General features: G+C 40.0%; 1 protein-coding gene across 1 annotated transcript; it reads right to left on the minus strand.

The window, feature by feature from the left end:
* Positions 1–700: 700 nt before the first annotated feature.
* Positions 701–16,976, minus strand: LOC139746173 (uncharacterized). The gene is made up of 2 exons (XM_071657085.1): positions 16,660–16,976; positions 701–2,283 (listed from the first exon to the last, which is right to left on the minus strand). Exons 1-2 carry the CDS (start codon positions 16,718–16,720, stop codon positions 1,784–1,786), a joined length of 561 nt encoding a protein of 186 aa, XP_071513186.1. The 5' UTR covers positions 16,721–16,976; the 3' UTR covers positions 701–1,783.
* Positions 16,977–20,882: the final 3,906 nt, after the last annotated feature.

Raw genomic sequence — 20,882 nt, forward strand, 5'->3', positions numbered from 1 at the left:
ACCAGATATGGCCAAGCTGTGAGTATATGATTTCATCCCATGGTAGTGTGATCTCATAATCCAATACTCGACAACTGTCTCAAATCTATCGATGCTGCACACTCACTCTGGATCATTCAACAGGATATGTTATTCTGTGTTCTTCTTATCACTCAAAAGGACCTAGCCTTTCTCGGTCCCTTCGGTGGACACCTATCTCCTCGACTTCCATTTTGGCCTCGATCTGAGTTGGTTCAGAATAGCAGCAGCCCTGTACATACGGCCACACCTGCTGTATCTTGTCTTTCTTCTCGCGAAACGTTGGTTCAGCAAGAAGCCGCTCCTCCGCCACTTATCGTCCCTGGCTACATCCCCGTCATTTTGTCCACTGCTTATCTTTCTTACTAAACACCATTTGATAACTTTCAGCCCCTGCCATAATTGCCTAGGAACCGCTGTCTTATATCTGCCGGTCCAGTTCTATAGCGTTCAATAGCTCACGATCTATTCCTCCTGCCACTGCAACCACTTGCCCATGGTTTGTTTGTCTGTTAGATCGTCGGACCTCTGCTTAGTCCGACACGGGCCTTTGCCTGTCCGCGGCCCGTTCCCTGGTTTTAAAGTACGACATGTTCAAGGTCTTCAGAAGGAAAGGCTACCACTCTTGTGTCACTTCGCTGTCCAGCACGTAGTGTTCCAGCTGGTGCTCCGACGGCTTTGATGACACCGTCAACTGTTTGCCAGATGCTTAATTTTGTCTTTCGGGAGGCTGTGTTGCAGAGCTTTTGACTGATTGATTGATACGTTTATTGACAACAAAGTATATAACCTCACAGGGAAGAGGGGATATAGGTTATAACCACCCAAGGCCGCTGATGACCCAGCTCACAAAACAGAAAATGATACATACAATAATTACAAAAACATACAATGGCTGTAGCCATTTGTCGAAGTTCGTTCCCCATCATGGCGGAGAGTTGTTTTGCTCGGATCTTTCGGCCCCCCAGCAGGGCTGCCAGACCTTCTGCAAAATTGGTGAGGATATTGGTAATGTCCGACGGTTGGATCATGCCGCTCGGGATTGTCTGCTCTTTCTTCGCCCATGTCTTGGGTGGCGCGGGTGGCTTCTCTTGTGTGGCGTTGGGGGAAATTGAAGGGAGCTCGGGGAACTGTTTTACATCTCGTGGGGCCGGAGGCTGCTGCTGTTGCTGCCTTCTTTTGCTGGCCAAAACGAAGGTGCTTGGAGGGGCCGACTGGCATTCGGTGGCAGCCTGTTTGGAGGGTGGAGGGGGCCGGAGTGGCTGGCGTGCACTTTCTTTGTCCGCTCGGGGCAGCCCAGTTTCTGAGTGGTGCTTCCCTCCGCTGATGGTTCATTTGGGCTTTATTTTCTCGCCCTTCTTCAGCTTGGTGAAGCACAGTTCTCTTTTGTGTTTCCGTGTGAATATGGCGCATATCTTATGGTTTGAGCACCTTGACTGGTGGTGGCCGAACCTCTATCAGCAGTAACATGGGAAGGGTTCCCGCTTTTAAGGCTTCATCTCGAATTTTCGCCAGGTTTTTTGGTCTATGTGACTCGGTGTAGGTCCATAAAGAGTAATGAGAACCTGCAGAGTCTGTGCTGATTTGTCTGTGAGCGGAGTGGTTGTACACGGGATCCATGGGCATTTCCTCGAGTTACTTCAGTACCACGGATTTGGTCACTTTCATGGCCGGGTCTAGTTTCGCGGACATGGTTGAGTCCTTTAGAAGGACATCTAGGGCAATAGCGGAGGAAGCGTCTTAGGGGGTCATCTTCCCAATGAGGTTAGGTCTGACGGTAAACTTGGGACTGAGCAACTTCTCTGTGCCAGTGATAGTTGCATAAGCCGTTGTTGCCTCTGTGGTCAAAATCCAGAACTTGGGAAGCGCCGGAGTGGAGCTCGTGGTGGCGGTGGTTTTGGTTGTGGTTGTGGCGGTCGGAGCTCCTGGGGCGTTCGGGGAAAATGCAGTTTCCCGGGGAATAACGGCGGCGTTTTCTATTTTCAACATCCTCTTTCGTCGACGATGGCGATGGCATTTTTGGTGGCGGTGATCGAGGAGCAATCAGGGACAGGCAGTCGGTGGTCGAAGCGTTGGCGGTGATCAGAACAGGGGCGTCGGTCTTCGCTTTGAAAACCTGGTTCAGTCGTTTGAGGTTTTTCGCCTTCCTGGTCATCAGGCAAGGGTCGTCCACACACAGGCGAGGATCACGGTCTCGTCCACTCTCTTGGCGCTGCAGGAGGAGGGGGCGCCCCGGTCTAGGGAGAGGAAGACCTCCATACTGGCCTAAGGAAGAGAAGAGTCACCCGTTAGACCAGCTTTACACACCGGAAATCAAACCAACTTCGGAGGCTTTATGAAGAGCCTCCCCTACCAGCCCTACTTTCCTACGACCCTCATCCGTGGGTGCTTCTGCGCGATCATAGAATCCCACAGCGCCTCAGTAGGCTGCTGCTGACCCTTTTTGCGCACAAGAACCCACTCTGAGATGCTCGTCACTCCGGGCGCAAGCTTGCTGTCCGCTGTCAACCGGGATCAGCTGTTTAGCTGGAGCGAAGTGCTGGAGCTGGAGAGCGGGTGCTCTAGCTGGTGAAGACTTCTCGCTGTGATTGTTGTCTGCAGACTGCCGTGTTGCCAAAGGCTTGCTGCAAACCTGAGGAAGTAAGGTAACTGAAGCGTCGTCAGCTTGCCCACCATCAATGCCACTTACCAAGGATATGGTGCAAAGTGAGGAGTTGTCAGTCTGCCCAACACCAGTACTCGCCTAAAGTATGAGGGTAAAAGCTAAGGCGTCGTCACCAGGCCTTTGAGATGTCGAGTCCAAGCCTTTCACAAGCATCTGATCAATGGTTGGGAATAGCGAGATTATCATCGTCACCAGAGCTGTTGATCATCACACCATCAGCATAACTAACGGGAAATTGTTTGGTGTTCTTGGTCAGGCAATGCCGGATATTAGACGGTTATCGGGTGTGCCATTACTGCCACAAGTGTGTGTATGCTCGGGGTGCCATTCTTGGCACAGGGTGGCACATGTGTAGTGGGCTCTAGGTGCATGTGTGCCTTATGTAAAATATGATCCACTGTTTTGTCCGTTCCTCCGATCAACTTGTTTCTCTGGAACACGACAGATGACCAACCCAGGGTCCATTCAAGCTAATTTATACAAAACTGCATGTTGAATGGTAACACTAAAAGCAGCTTAAAGATTTGGGAAAAAGAAATATTTTTTCTAATAAAAATTTAAAAATGTGGTGATACAGTTATGCACATACATGTGTATAAACCCATGTAGATCATGATCCAGAAAAGCCTTCGTTATATATGGCGACACATAAATGTATACGTATTTTCTGTAAGCGTCAAAAACAACATCCGAAGAAAACGGTGTTTATGTAGAGGGAACTTCAACAGTATGCTTATTACATTAGAAACATTGACAAACTGTGTCTGAAATTTAGTATAACAATCAAATTTTGATTATCTATTAACATATAAGTAAAGCATCAAGGAGGACATGCAAGCATGCTTGAACACCCACCCAATAATGCCTCGATTATAAACTTTCAGACACAAATTACATAATGCTTTACAAAATCAATACAACTTTTTATAATGCAAGTTACATTGTTATAAGCTATCTAAATTTACTCAGGTAACATTAAATGTGCACATTACCAGAAATACTAAAATCTAGTATCAAAATTTTCCAATTTCAAAATTCTTTAATGGTAGTTTGATTTATCAAATAACAGGTTTTTTCTTAAAATTTCCTACACCTTTATTTCTAAACTCTTCACTTTCATTACAGTCCATTACAACATGATGCAGTGTATGAAACTTAACCCCATTCATAATCTACAAGGAATTCCATCATGGTATTCAGAATAACCTCAATATCAATTGTAACCTAATCTCATGTGGATAATCTATGAATCAATAGTAATCGAACTTCCTTCATATGTTGTATTAGTATTCTCCATTACAATGCTAAACACAAATAATATTTTAACTGATCCCCGATGATAGCACATATCGAAGACTTTCCTGTGTACTCCTACAAAATGATTACCCTCAACTCTGACGTTCATCAGCCAGCCCAGGCCTTTTTTTTATATTCGTACGCAATATATGTGTATAATTATAAGGCTAAAATATATTCACAATCATAACATTCTTAATTCTTCTCTTTTGATCACAAAACTTTAAGCATGACTATATAATACTGAAATACTAATCTTCATAAATATTTCAGAGCACTTGCTACCTGTTATGACACACTAACTCACACACTTCTTGAAAAACCTATGGTCCACCGCCCGGTGGATGTTATTTTTAATCGCCATAGAATGGCGTCATGATAAATGTATGAATGGTTTGATACTGAATCACTGACTATGTGTATGAACTGATATTATGATTAGTCTCACTGATCACTCTCTTATTTTGATTGTTTTAAACGCACTGACGGACTCATGAACCTAGCAATCAATCGGCCCCAAAACACAAATAACCGACCCACCATCACAAAATGTGACACCGAAAAGAGGTGACAGATAATGTCACTAGCAGGAGATTCTGGCACACCTGTAGTCCGCCCAGCTACATGTATTGATCTCTACGTCACGAACGTGAGGCCCGGAAAACAATAACAGGCTTTGTCACAGAAAATCTACATAATACGACATGCACAATGAGGGAACAGTCTTTCTGCCCAAGCTCCAGCAGCGTCATGTGCTAGAGGATTAAACATACACAGAGCAGGATCAAGATTTTACTGGGGCGTTAGTGTTCGAGCAGTCATTACTACTGGCACAGGGCGGGCTACGGCCCGTGTATAACTGTACTGAAATAGTCTTTTAGGCAGATGAGTGTCGTGTTAAATGTGATAAACTGCTTCATCCCTTCTCCCACTACCTAAATTAGAAAAATGTATGTCAAAAGAGAATTGCTAACTAGCGATGCCACTGAACGAAAGTGTTATGGCAGCATTATTATTACAGGGGCGTCCATTTGTTCTTCCACACAAAAGTGGAACGGAGACAGACTTTTCCGGAGACATTAGCCTAATTTTGATTACTCCATCACAGATTTTCCAGATCTAGATATTGGTGTATAGTTATGTGGTCGTGCAGCATCAATGGCAGCTCTGGGAATCTGGATAACAGATGCTTCCTCATATGCTGGCATTGTTCCCATTCGAAAAATTTCAGGAAATTCAAAGAGCTCTCCAGTGAGATATCATTTGGTATGGAATATCACCACTTCCTGGAACCGTCTTTCGACAAAGACTTAATGCAGAATCCACTTCCTTCCTCACAAACGAGAAGTTGCATGAGAAATTTGCAAATCCTCTGCGTTGTCACGAAGATGGTTTTCGTTCTCTTATGGAAGATGGAAAATATGGCATAATATGATGTAGAGATCCCTACCATGGAGGCAACAAGATTAATGGTAACATCCAACTCATTAATCATAAATCATCCACAAGTCTTCTGAGCGAGACGGGAGACTGGATTTAACCAATGGTCTTGTGAACTTTGTCCTTTGTGCTAAGGATGTTCCTGAAATTAGTTAAAAGTGTTCCTGAATCTACAGGGAACACGTAATGTATCTATGAAATGCGTTTGGCTTCATTAAGCACCATCCTTACCTTGGCACGGATCCTTTTCAATGAACTTGGGTCGCATCCCTTTGCCATCGTTTCAGCTACCTTAATGTAGCTTTTCTCATCCTTACAGCTTGTTGGCACTCATCTGACCACCAAGATGGAAGGTGTCAACAGTGTCCATATTTTGAGATTGACATATCTGCTGCAAGGTGAATTCTGGATGTCAGGTGGTCAACGGCGTCTTGGACAGACTGAAAATGCCCGGCAACCTCCTAAAAGACACGCTCAGCAAGTCTGGTCAGCACAGTCCAGTCGCCAGTTGCTAGGATCCAACTTGTTTAGAAGCGGGTAGTGATCGCCTCCGTGTAAGTTACGACCCACATGATTTGCCATGCAAGTTCTTCCTTCTTGGACAGACAGATAATGCTGGCAAAGTCCTGCAATACACGCGAAGCAGGAAGTCCAGTTGGGACGGTCCAGTCGCCAGAGATGTATTCTTCCTGTTAAGATCTAACTTGTTTAGAATCGGTAAGAGGTCGCTTCCATGTGTATCTTCCATGACTCGCCATGCAAACTCAAGCTCAATGTTGGAGTAAGTCCCCCTCTGGGTATGTGGATGGGCTGGAGAATTTGTGACGAGTTTAACGGCAGTCTGAATTGCCCAAGACTTAGTAAAGGGGGCGACCGTCCAAACTCCCTCTGTCCAGTGTACGGTCTAGTCAGACCAATCGCCATTGCCTAAATCTACAGCGCCGACGCAGGGTTGAGCAGGCTTGCGGGGAATGTCCTGGTGTACCGTATCTCCTCCATGAGGTCCGTTATCACATGTAGATCCCATGGTATCCTCTCTGGGAGAGGTCATCACTTTCCCTAGTCATGATCTCTTGACAACATACACATACTGGGTGAACTGATGCTATTACTAAGAAGTCGCAATTCATATTTAGCGTATCTTCCCTAGCAATCTCACTGCATCTGGGAAATCATGTCCTTTTAGCTGATGTGGTTGCAGTAAGGAGTTCCCCTCTTGATTTCTACCTGCTTTGATGGATGGGGATACAGCTGGGTAAATTTTCATTTCTGCCGAGTCCACCACACGCCACTCCAAGCATTTGGAGATGATGGTGTCGTCCAACTCCCTCTCCGACCGTGACGAGTGTAGTTGGGTGGAGGCTCCAGCTGGAGGGATATCTCTCTCTGCCTTTCGAGAGGGAAGAGATTGGAGACTTGAACGGAGTCTCATGTAGGAACTTTGTTGGTGGTGGTAATCCTCTCTCTCTCTCTCTCTCTCTCTCTCTCTCTCTCTCTCTCTCTCTCTCTCTCTCTCTCTCCTTCATATCAATTCTGTTACTTCAGTCTTGCTGTTTTTGGTGCTAGCTAAAGCTGAAGTAGTGAAATGGCCTTATGCTTTAGTGTGGCAGTATTTGCATGGCTGCTGCTGACTGAACCAACCTAGTCCTTAGCCAAGATGGAAGCCGAAGACGGGTGTCCATCGTAGGGATTAATAAGGGCTTGGTCACTCACAGAATCATGATATCGTGTCACAAAAGCAGTCGGTATGTCTACTTGACAGCACTCAGTGATTTACCTTGAAGGTTAGTAATCATAGTATTGAGGCTAGGAAGAGTCTATCAGTGATTTACCTTCCGAAATGTGAATATATATATTCATTACTCCTTTTCTTGAAAAAATTATCCGTTGCTTTTAAAGATGTGTACGATTCGTTCTCGTATTGTTCACAACGACTTACTGGCACATCCATTTCAATAACAAGAACCTACAGTCCAGAGTGATACTGATCAATGCAGCGCACTAGAGAATAATTTAAGATTTGAAGACCCTAGGAAGCTTTACCCAAACCACGTGATTTGATTATCTTCATTCGGAGGCGAAAAATTTATCGTTACCTATTCCAGGAAAAATTATGAAAATCTCTTTTCAGTTCCTGTTTAGCGTAATCAACATCACGCTATCCACGAACACCGAGAAAAGTATTTGTTTACCTTGAGCCGAGTCCTCACTATCTCATCCATGATATTGATAATATTCACAGCTGTATAACTTTAGTGTTAAAATAAATACTAACAAATATTTGAAAAAAAGTTTTTACAGTAAAATTAATCAATAATTATTCTTTTTATTGCTAAACAATTAGAAGCTACTATATAACACCTATACAATAACTTCTAAAAAGATTGCAAAGGATATAGAATTTATTGGACACGCATTCTTTACACTTCTTGAATAACCTGTGGTCCACCGCCCGGTGGATGTTATTTTTGATCGCCTAAGTTGGCGACAAGTCTATGATGCATCAAGGTATCAATTGCGAAAGATATAGGATATAAAAGTCCTCCAGGTGTGTGTGATGCTAGTCTAGACGGAGGGCGACATCTGATATCGACACTAGTTGCTAGCTCAGCCGAGAGATGGCGCCACAACTGACTGTCTATATGTCCTGGTCACGTTTAGTTTCGCCGATTTCAACAAAGAAAAAGGCGGCGGCACATAACCTGGGCGAAGGAGAATGGAAGAGCTACTCTTGTCTTCAGAATATAACATCAAACATCTAAAGTTCCAACGATTTCCCTATCCCTGGGATGGGGGAGAGAGAATACTTCCCACGTATTCCATGCGTGCCGTAGAAGGCGATTAAATGATAGGCTGAAAATCCTCCCCTCCAGTTTTTTAATTTTCCAAAAGGAACAGAGAAGGGGGCCAAGTGAGGATATTCCCTCTCAGGCTCAGTCCTCTAGGTAAGCGTGTCAGAGCACATGAAAGTTTTAGATGTGTATGTGTTTAAAAGGGTATGTGATGGGAACGATATGAATGAGGTGTTAAGAGATTGGAAAAAGGAAACGTGAGAAAATATCAGGACAGACTGGGTGTAGAACGGCAAAAAGAGAGTAAACGAAGCACCGGGAGAGGAAAAGGAATGGAAGATATTTAGGAAAACAGAGGTCTGGCATGTGCTAGAGAAGTGTGTGTCAAGCTAAAGGTTGGCAGGTGAGAAAGGGCAACGACAGGTGGGATGGCGAATTAACGCAGTTAGTGAAAGAGAAAAGAGAGGTGTATGGGCGGTATTCACAAGTGCAAATGATTGGAAATTGTACAAGAGAAAGCGGCAGGAGGTAAAGAGGAAGGAGCAGGGATTGAAAAGGGGGCAAATGAGAGCTGTGGAGAATGATCATCTGTCATCTTCAGGGAGAAAAAGATGTTCTGGAAGGTTAATAGTGAGGAAAACAAGAGAACAAATGGTAATATCAGTGAAAGGGACTAATGGGGAAGTGGCAACAGAGAGTGATGAGGTGAAGAGGAAAGAGTTGAGAATTGTTGAATGTGTTTGACGATAGGGTGGTCGATGCAGGGTGCCTGGATTGGTGAGGTGTGTAAAATGAGAAAGTCATGGGAAAGTGGTTTGGTGACCACTACATCATGAAGGTCTATTCATAATGAATGTACTGAACAGCAAGCCAGGTCTGGTAATGAATCCAGTGAGCGTATGTTTCCCCTCAGCCACCTAGTGATGTGTCACAATTGCAGTCACTGTTTTTCTTTGAAGGTTAGTGTCCATAGCTGCTGAGGCTTAGGAGAGCCTATCGATGATGAAATGCGACTGTGTATATTCATTATTACTCATTTCGAAAAAGTTAAGCGGTTTTTTTAAAGATGCGTATGAGTTGGCCCTAACAATGACTTCCAGGTGCATATTTTTCAATAACAAGAACCTGCAGTCCAAATTGACACAGATCAATTTAGCAAAGGCCAGTGTGAGGTTAGAGAGAAGAATTTTCAACTGTTTCCCCTTAACATTACACTGAAGGCCCTGAAAACCCTGTAATCGTCAAAAAATCTACCAAACTTTCTGAAATCAAAAACCTAGAAAGCCTCACCTCAAACAACCCAACCACGTTGATTCTGAGCCACAAATCATAGAATTTGTGGGGTATCAACCATCTTCGAGAATATCCCCATGGAAAATTTTCAACATAGAAAATAGAACTACTCTATTCGAGGAGAAACTATATTAAACAATCCACATTCACTTTCCCTTCAATGTAATGAAACATCACATCAACCATGAGCACGGGAAACGTCTTGTTTACTCCGAGCTCAGAGACCCCAGTCAGCATGTCCACGATTTCTGCCAATATTCATGCTTATATGTAGATAACTATTACCTACAAATACAGTTATAAAGTAAAAAATAGATTAAGCTTTAAATCTTATGTAAATTTTCTTTTGGTGATAAAAAGTAAAAATCTACCATATAATACCAAAACACTTATCTTTAAAAAGAGCGCAACGGATTTATATTTCATTGGTGTCAATATTTGTTACACTTCTTGAATAACCTGTGGTCCACCGCCCGGTGGATGTATTTTTGATCGCCAAAATGGCGACGAGATTAAAATGTCTACTTTCGAGCAAGATAAATCAATAGATTCGAGTCCAGTCTACCCTAAGAGCAATGTCTGATCAGTTTCAGATGCTGGTGGCTTAGCTGATCGATGGTAGAAAAACATCGTATGCCTGTCTACTCTGGTGGTCTTCTGTCTCGACAGGTTTTAAAAAGTAAGAGGCGATGGCACCCGCAAGACATGGGTTCACATAGACGGAGATGCTGTTCTGTGTCTTCAAGAAGAAAAAAGTTACACAAACGTCTGACATTACTTGGCTTTCCGAGATTGCAAAAAGCAGTTAACTGTTGCAGTAATACATAAATACTGCGTCGTAAAGCGGCTGTGGACACATGTAATTAGCATGCTCATACATTAACAAATTCTCAAGATCCTTCGTGACATAATAACAGCTAAAATGTAAGAAAGACTGGAAATGTAGACACATTTCAAATATCCTTCATGAACTTATTCTCAATAAAAAGGAAAATTGCACCGGGTCTTATTATAAAAAAGTATATCTTCCAACTTTTTCACCTACTTAGAGGCCTCTGCCAGTTTCAACTGAATTACCTAGCCTTTCCTAACCTATGGTACCCCACCTTGCCCAACTGGGATAAAAACAAACATCTGATTTATAAAACCCACATAACTTCAAGAGAGAAAAATAAAATGATCCAGCGAGAACCACACTGCTGACAGATGCGTAGGTATGCAGCCTCTTTGTTTTCAACGCAAGGGCAACCAAATAAGCTCTGACCTTAAATGTGTGTTGACTGACCAGGTTAGGTCTGGCATGGGCTCATGTCAATGGTGGTCCGTTGTTGGGGGTGTCATTATTGGCACAGGATGGGTGTGTGTGTTCTCGGGGTGCCATTTCGAGCAGATGCTGGGTGAATGACGTGTGTGTGTGTGGTGGGTAAGATGTCATGAAGAGACCACGTTCAAGTACGTGAGGAAGGTCTGCTGTTATAACAACGCTCATCATTTCAGACGGTGAGGCAAGAAGGAGAGAAGGATACACGACACTCGAAAACCCAGTCATTTTTTTTTTATCAGGTGTGAAATCAGTCTGTCACGTGTACAACTGGCACGTATACCGCACAGTCCATCCTAAGACAACTACTTTTCGCTATCTTCACCTGGCTGAATAATCAAATATACAGCAGCATTTGAGAGAGGCAGAATAAGAACTACTACTGCAAAAACCGCCGGCTCCCTGAATGGGTCTGAATCCGATATATCTCTGCATTCTAAAACAAGACAGTATGAGGAACTTCTATTTGATGAGAATAAGATCCTTCCGCTGATTTTCAGTGGCATCAATATCATCCAGGAATATCTGCAGTAGTTCCAGCTAAGGTATTAAAGGCTTTTCAGTATTATGAAGTGCACTGTTCTCGGGAAGTAAGGACATTTAAAGAATCTTAAGTTACGTAACCTGTCGATTTCGTTTCACTGAAGTGGTACATCTGCCCCCTAACGTTATTTCTTGGCCAGCAGGAGAGCCTTTCTCTTCTAACAGCTCCACTTTCTTCTGGAACCGATACCTCAGATATGGTCTCGGATGCCCTCTACTCTAGATGAACATTAGATGTTGGCTAGACTACTTGCTGTACCAGTGACCTAATCAGCAATGTAATGTCGCAAAGCAAATTGTGGGATCTGCATCACTGAATTCAGACGATTTATTACTCACTGGTCGTCTTTTAAACGGGGCAACAAAACGCATAGTGTCATCTTTATATATCGAGTATAACAATTCAGCTGAAACACCTGTCACTGTGTCGAACATATTCCAATCGAGCCTTCACCTCTAGCCATTACTTATCTATTCTTTCAACATTTGTTGTATGGAAAGCTCAGAGTTTGACAAGCATAAACTTTCCTTTGTGGGTCATTATCTTCGTTAGTTATTTTGCACGCCATCTTGTATGCTGCATAAGTTATCTGATCTGAGGACACAAGGAAACTAAATCTGACGTCATGTTGAGAGTTTGAGTCGGTCGCAGCAGAAGCGGACACAAAACCCGGTGAATTTCGCTCCTTGGCGACATTTGGCATCTTGTCTGACTAGACGGATTTCTCCTTGTATTTCGTCAAGTGAAAGACAATCAATTGAAATCATACTGAATTTGTATCAGTCATTGTTTCAGTGAAGAACATAGCTTAACCACCAAGGAAATTAGTTCGCATTTTAAAGACTGAAATAAAGGGGAAACGAAACGTTATGACAAAATTATCGCCCCATTGTTGGGGGGAGGGGAGGCTGGTAGGGCGTCGGGGAGGTCTTCCAGTTTTGAATATTAGTGATCATTAATCAATCTCCTATGTTCTGCATATGGGATTCTGGGGTTGTCAAAAACAAGGAAAACTTATTACGGCTCGCCTTTGACAAATGGATAAACTTAAGAGGCGAATATATTTGAAAATCTTGTGGCATCGTTGCCAAAACGACTCGGTAAAGTCATAGTGTTACGAGTTCACACTACATATTAGCTGTGTGCCGAATGTTTCTGTTTTATTGTCCCAATGCTTGGCGTGAGTGTAATAAAATCAAATGATAAGCATAATAATAATAATAATAATAATAATAATAATAATAATAATAATAATAATAATAATGATAATAATAAAATCATAGTAATAATAATACAATGAATTTCATAAGAAGAAAGTGTATTGATGGGTGACGCGCTCTTGGCAGATGAAACAAAGGTTGGCTGGTACGGAGGGAGCTAAATGAAATACAGACAAAATGATGTTTTCCATATAAGCTTCACACTGGTTGCAAACAGATGGGCATTTAACAGTTCTTAAGGTCGCGGTGGGTAGGTGGGAGAGGTTGGAAATGAGAATGGATGGGGGAAGTGTCCCCCACAGAAAAAGTTTTTACGCACTTCATAACGTTGCTTAATAGAAACAATAAAACATTTTATGAATAGCAAAGACATTACTTAGTAATTTAGGATAGTATGAACAAATGTTTTGTTTCATCACAGCTGATCAACTGAGTGTTACTCGTGGCATATGTGGTTTCTCTCCCAAGTCCCTCCCGCCCACTTCCTTCGTATAAACCCACTCAGCTCAAGCTCAATCACAGCAAATGTGTAAGCTCACTGTAATCTTTTTCTTTCCAGAATAACATAACATTCCGTTAGTGTTTTTAGAAGCATCTAAAATAAGCAGGGCACTCTTGTAACTGTGGGGGTTATAAAAGTTTCGGTAATGTGCCATTACACGGCAGCGTCTGCTAGCACATCCACCTCGACTTGCTATAGGAAGTAAGTTATTTAACACTTATTAGTAGCTAGCCAAATGCATTCTTGTCTATAAATCGAATAAAACTTAAAAATATAGAGTTATGTGTTGCTCTGCAAAGACAAAGAACACCTGGGGACGCGAGAGGGGGAGATGGTTGCCAGATACCGCATTTCTTGTCCGAAACATTATGCAGAATATGACATCACTACTTTGGGCAAGTGTACGAGCCAAGATGTACGTGGCAACAGTAGTACCGCGGACATCAACTGTACAGGTGAATACGTAGATGGTACGGGAAGGGGCCGTACTATTCGAGTTTAAGTGTGACATTAATTAATGTAGTGAATACGAGAAAATGCCTTTTTTTTTATTCAATATATAATCTTTACAATGCATACTTAAGCGTCCCTATAAGGCAAAACTGCTCGAAATTCAGCTAATTAGCCCGCTAATTAATTGAAAAATTTGTACACTAGACACTTCAAAACCGCTAGATTTTGTAGAAAAATGGCTAAAATAGCAACACTAATGGGAATGGTGATTATATATATATTCAAGAACATAGGAGGAGCAATTTTGGAGCCACTGAATATGAATTGAATGTGTGAATGCATGTTGGAGATGTTCAAGAAATGCTCCAAGACACTAACAAGCAACTACAGACCGATTAGTCTGACATCTTAAGTTAGTAAAATTATGGGATCTCGTGTCACGGCCGCCACACTGCAAAACTTTGACAACCACAACAGTCAGTCAGCATGGAGTCTCTCAGGAAAGTCTGCCTACCAAACCTACTGTCTTTCCATGGAACTGTAACTATGTTGACGATGGCTAACCCGTAGATCTTCTACACCAGAATTTTTAAGATCTTTGATAAAGTTCCACTTGTTCGACTTATTTAAGAAAATTAAGGCCCATTGGATGGATCTGTGCTCCACATATGACTGGCTTTAGGAAAAAATTTGAATCAATTATCATATAATTCCACTACGTGTTGCTGAAACGCGTTTGGTCCTAAGGACACAAACTTGTGCTATCCACCTGTAACAAAGACAAGTACAGTCCATGCAGCAACACTATTTTCATCACGATAATCATTTCAATAAACAGTAAGGGTATGTCAAGCGCCAATTTTTCAACAAAGAAATAGAAATAAACCTGATGAAATCAAAACATTTGTAACAACTGGACTGGTCACATTACTTTTCGGGTGAAGCAATTTGTACATATCTACGAAGAACCCACTCCGTTATTTACACAAGGGCTGCTCTGTGCCAAAAATGGTAACCCAAGCACATACACCAGACTTCTGCTAGTATTAGCATCCCAAGTAAATAAATCCATCCTGTGCCATTAACTGCATACCGAGACTAGACTGTCATTAACATTCCAATGCAGAGCTCAGTCTTGGCGAATCGATATAAACACAGCATAATCTTCCTAATCACAGGTACTGTCATGGGCCTAAGTGACATCGGGCATATCATAGAGGCAAAGAGTGCACGGTCAAATATAATTCTTAAACACCTGGTGATGCTAAATATTTCTCGACCGGTGGTTCAACTTGAAGCTGACACCTTAATCACCCAGGCAGTCGAAAGGCCAAACAACAAAACAACCAACCAAACTTGAAAAGAAAACCTGCTCGTATGGAAAACGATATCAAGTAAAAATGTTACGTAAACTGGACTTACATAGGATGGATCAAAACATGTGCCGTGCAGTAACTAAAAGATGAAAAATCTGACGCACTACAGATAAATCAAGACACGTTGACGACTGTAGCAGACCACTGGAGCACATGGGAACCTTATATATAAAGCCTAGAAACAGTGGGAGAACATATGGTGGATGTCATATAAACCAAACGAACATCGACTCCTTCCTAAGCTTCACCATTATCTATAACTACAGCCTCCACGGCCACTGTCATTACTAAACTCAGTATAGAACACTTAGGTGTTCACTACCATCACAAAAGGAAAAACTACAATACTTAACAAGACATTCATATTAAATACAAGACCAGGAATCCTCGCATGAAACATGACAAATGTGTGACCCTCTGATCATGAATATAGGGCACAAAAATAAATATGAAGCAGTAAAACCAGATCGCAAACACTTACTAGAAACTGTTTAGTCATATGACAAGGATCACTCGAAGCTATTACAAATGTATCTGACGACCACATGCACAAATGCAAAGTCTAACAATAATTCCCAAACTCTCACCACTGTACAGAGATTGACGTTACAAACATTCTCATAACACAAAAGTGCAAGTCACAGTAACGAACCAAAAATTTGTTACAAGTAGTGAGGAGCCACCCGGTGGCCGGGGTTGTATAGTACCAGTAGCGTCCACCTGGAAGTCGGGAAGGTTAGTAACGGCTTCAGAGTCACCCAACACTTTTAAGAGTCTGCTATGTGTCATTCCTTTAGATAGTTCCAACACTTTTAAGAGCCTGCCATGTGTCATTCCTTTAGATAAGTACCTGTCTTTTCTTTCTGCGTCACCCACACGAGAGCTGTTGGCTCTCAGTCCACAAACAAACGATCTCCATCTCATGTAAAACATTTGAAAACACATTACTCACACGACTCTTTATGCCCCGTTACACCAGAGGTCTCAACTTTAATAATGATTTTCCCTCCACATAAATATGGAACAGACATCATCTACATATAAAACACAGTATAACAAGAACTGGTACAGAAAAGCCAAGTTAAACACCTTATAGTTTCAAAAGACATCAAATTATCGAAATACAAATCCCGCCCAATTTATAATGAACAAAAAGTCACACTTGCATATCATGCACTGCTACAGGGGTAACTAACTACAAACTGAATATAAATCGAGAACTGAATCAGAAATTTGGGGAAAACAACTACTTTTCTCCCATCATATTATTACTAGAATATTACCTTATTATAAGGAAGTCTGTGTAATCCAAGAATTACAACGTTTCTACGAAGTTCAAAATAATATAATTTCTTAAAAGAAAATTCAGTTTTTTCGAACTTCATAAAATTCATCAAATCCTTACCTTAAAGTTTGGTGATTCATGTAGACGAAAAACGTTATTCATTAATATCTTACAGTTGACAGGGCTTAACTTTATTCCTTAAATTAAGGTTTCCCGAGTTGGTATTGCTTAATCTTTAAAACCAACTGATATAAAATCAAAGAATACTAAGTCAAAAATCTCACCCAACCCGGTGTAGCAGGCCAATAACAACTGCTCGCGGAAGGACATGTCTATAAGTGGGAAACTACAACCTACTCCTACCTGAGCCCATCTTGCCACCAGGATTCATGGCGTCCATTCGATTCCCATTTTGTTTTCTTCCCGTGAAACATAGACCCGCCTTGTATCATACCTGGCTTTATCACTGTCACTTTGTCCACTGTATTCAGCCACTTCTCGCCTCCTCTCGTCATCCTTAACGCCAGACGCCACTTCAAATTACTGTTTATTTGAGGAGGGACCGCGTCTGCCCAGGAACTGTTGTCTGATGGCTGGTCAGTTTTTCGTGCGTTATTTGGTTAACGTTCGGCTTTGCTTGTCACAACCATTGTAGGTTTCCGCTGTCACTTGCTTGCCCAGGACATGGCGCAAACCTCAGACTTTCATAACTGGGGCGTCGTCAGCAAGCCTTTTTACATTACGTTCACTTAACAAGTACACTGGCGTGAATAAAACGTATCTCGTAAGAATTGATTGAGTAGAACCTTAACTCCCATAGACTTATCCTGCCTTTAATAGTGACATGTGGAAACTGAGATTTTAGTTGCGTCTTCTAATGACAGATGACGCTTGTAATGATCATGTCGTCTGCAATATTTGCACTTTTCTGTTACGCACAGGTTATTACTTCAAATGGAATTCGTGGATGCGTCACATGTTTAAAGAAAAAGAAAATGAAGAAAGAGAATTCCATAAGTTTCTTAAAAAGAAATTAGGTAGGTAAAGTTGAAATAATTCGGTCGGTAAATTTTGTAACAGTTTCGACTGATATCCCAGTATACAAAATCAAGTACTGAGGAAAATATAGATGAGAGGTAGGGAGGGAAGTGTAAAACTCCAGGTAATGGTGAAATTACAGTTCAGTTCGCGCTACGATATATTTTCCCGAGTTGTTTCCCCTACATCCAAACTGATAAGTCATATACCGAGAGGAAAATTCTTTTCTCAGTTGCTTCTAAATGATAATCTTAATTGTTAAGGCTTACGAAGTTCGAACACGATGTTGCCATCACTGTGAACGAAGATCACATGAATGGATTCAGTTTAAGTTTAATCAGATCACGTTTTTCGAGTAATTGGGCATTAATATAACCATAGATATATATGAAACGATAGGAATACTAACCTAAAGAAAATATGTTGCATTATTTTGAAGTGATTGCTGCAGATGAATTAGATTTCTACCTATATGTCTATCTGCATCCGATGTCCGTATTTCTTCCAGGAATGACGCACTGCAGTGACGTATCTAGTGTAAGGCACGTAAGGGCAGGTACCCTTGGCGCCACTTGAAGAGGGGCGCCACTCATCAGGTTTGTTTTTTGGCCTATGCTTCCCGATTGACATTGTTAACGGTTTTGTTTTGTGAGATAAAAAAGAAACACCTGTTTTTCAACTATAGTAAAATTTTGGTATCAGTTGCATTACCGCTTCTACGTCACAATTTTGATCAAATAAGTCTTTAATTTAAGTCTTTAAGAGTTTATATAAATCTAAGTTTGGCCTAACTCTTCAACAGTTTATGGTTACACTATATATTTTCATATACATCACCTGTATGTACATAATCAAGCCAGGGGCGCAATTTCAGTGCTTGCCATAGGGGCTATTTCCCTTAGATACGCCCCTGAGTAGTTAGGGGTAATTTTTACCTCAAAATGCTTTTTGTTTCAAAACTGAAAGATAAGATATTCAAACACTTCTATACATGAAATAGTCATGGAAAATTTATCATAATGCTCTCATTTACCGATAAATACACATTAAATGCGATGCAATTGAGCAGAAATATTTTAAAATTGACTTCATTTAACAGCTTAATGGAGTATTATCAAGAGGACTAAACGTTATTTCAACACCATATTTGTATTCAGCATGAAAAATACTTCTAATAGAGTTTTTAGGGGAAAACTTTCTTTCTGAGAAATATACCAAAAATCGAAGGTATTAGTTCAGGGTATTTTTTAGCTCCAAAAACTCTTTGTTTCGAAATTGAAAGATAAGATATTGAAACATTTCTGTACTTGAAATGATCGTGGTTGATATGATGCTCTCAGTTACCGATATATACCTAGTAAATAAGGTGCAAAGGATCACAAGATATTTTGAAATAGATTTTAGTTAACACCTTAATTGAGTGTCATTAAGACGACTAAACGATATTCTAACACAATATTTGCATTCAACAAAAAATACCTCTAATACTTTTGTTTCAAAATTTAAAGATAAGATATTCAAACAGTTCTATATTGAAAATAATCATGGAAAATATAACATAATGCTCTGTTACTAATACATACCCAGTAAATACGATGCAAAGAGCAGAATATAATTTAAAAATCTCCATTTATCGGCTTACTTGAATGTCATTAATACTACTAAACGATATTTTAACACCAGATTTGTATTGAGCATGAAAAATACTTCTTATAATGAGTCTTTAACGGAAATCTATTTTTTCTGAGAAATTTTGAAATTTACTTCATTTAACAGCTTAACTAAATGTCATGAAGACGAATAAAAATAATCTAACACCATACTTGTGTTCAGCATGAGGCATACTTCTCATAAAAATGGATTTAAAGGAAATCCATTTTTCTGTTGAAATTACCAAAAATTGAAGGTAATAGTTCAGGGTATTTTTTAGCCCAAAAAACTTTTTGTTTCAAAATTGAAAGATAAGATATTTAAACACTTCTATACTTAAAATATTTATGGAAAATATACCATAATGCTCTCAGTTACCAATACATACAAAGTAAATGCGATGCAAAAGAACAGAAATATTTCTAAGTTGAGTTCATTCAACTGTTCAATGGAGTATCATTAAGAGAACTAAACGATATTTCAACACCAGATTTGTATTCAGCATGAAAATTCCGTATTATAGTGAGTTTTAAAGGAAATTCATTTCTCTGAGAACAATACTAAAAATTTAAGGTAATAGTTAAGGGGATTTTGTAGCTCAAAGAAATTCTTGTTTCAAAATTGAAAGATAAGAGATTCAAACACTTCTATACTTAAAATAATTATGGAAAATATATGATAAAGCTCTCAGTTACCAATACATATACAGTAAATATGATTGAAAGCAACAGAAATATTTTAAAATTGACTTCATTTAACGGCTTAATTGAGTGTCATTAAGACGACTAAACACTATTTTAACACCAGATTTGTATTCAGCATGAAAAATACTTCTTACAATGAGGTTTTAAAGGAAATCTATTTTTCTGAGAAAAATACGAAAAATTACAGGTAATAGTTCAGGGAACTTTTTAGCTCCAAAAACTTTTTGTTTCAAAATTGAAAGATAATATATTCAAACACTTCTATACTTGAAATAATCATGGAAAATATATAATAATGCTCTCAGGCACCGATACATACACAGTAAATACGATGCAAAGGAACAGAAATAATTCAAAATTGACTTCATTTAACAGCCCAATTGAGTGTCATTGAGAGGACTAAACGTTATTTTAACACCAGATTTGTATTCAGCATGAAAAAGTCTCTTTAGAATGAGTCTTTAAAGGAAATCTATTCTTCTGAGAAAAATACCAATAATTGACGGTAATACTTCGGGATATTTTTTTAGCTCAAAAAAAATTTTATTTCAAAATTAAAAGATGAGATTCAAACACTTCTGTACTTAAAATGATCATGTTTCAAAATTGAAAAAATGAGATATTCAAACACTTCTATACTTGAAATAATCATAGAAAATATATAATGCTCTCAGTCACCGATACGTACAAAGTAAATACAATGCAAAGGAACAGAAATATTCTAAAGTTGACTTCATTTAACAGCTTAATTGAGTTTCAGAAAGAGGACTAAACGTTTCTTTAGTACCTGCATGAAAAATACTTCTTATAATGACTTTTTAAAGGAAATTCATTTTTCTGAGAAAAACACCAAAAATTGAAGAATTCTTAGCTCAAAAAACTTTTTGTTTCAGAATTGTAAGATAGGATATTAGAACACTTCTATACTTAAAATAATCATGGAAAATATATCATAATGCTCTCAGTTACCGATATATACCCGGTAAATACGATGCAAAGCAGAAAATATTCAAAAAGTCTCCATTTAACAGCTTATTTGAGAGTCATTAAGACGATTAAACGTTATTTTAACACCAAATCTGTATTCAGCATGAAATACATTTCTTTTAATGAGATTTAAAGGAGGTATTTTTCCGAGAGTATATACCAAAAACTGAAAGTAATGCTTCAGGGTATTTTTTAGCTCCAAAAACATTTTGTTTCAAAATTGAGATATTCAAACACTTCTACACCTAAGGTAATCATGGAAAATATATTATGATGCTCTCAGTTACCGATACATGCT

Source organism: Panulirus ornatus, chromosome 4 (genome assembly GCF_036320965.1).
Source record: "Panulirus ornatus isolate Po-2019 chromosome 4, ASM3632096v1, whole genome shotgun sequence".
NCBI lineage: Eukaryota > Metazoa > Arthropoda > Malacostraca > Decapoda > Palinuridae > Panulirus > Panulirus ornatus.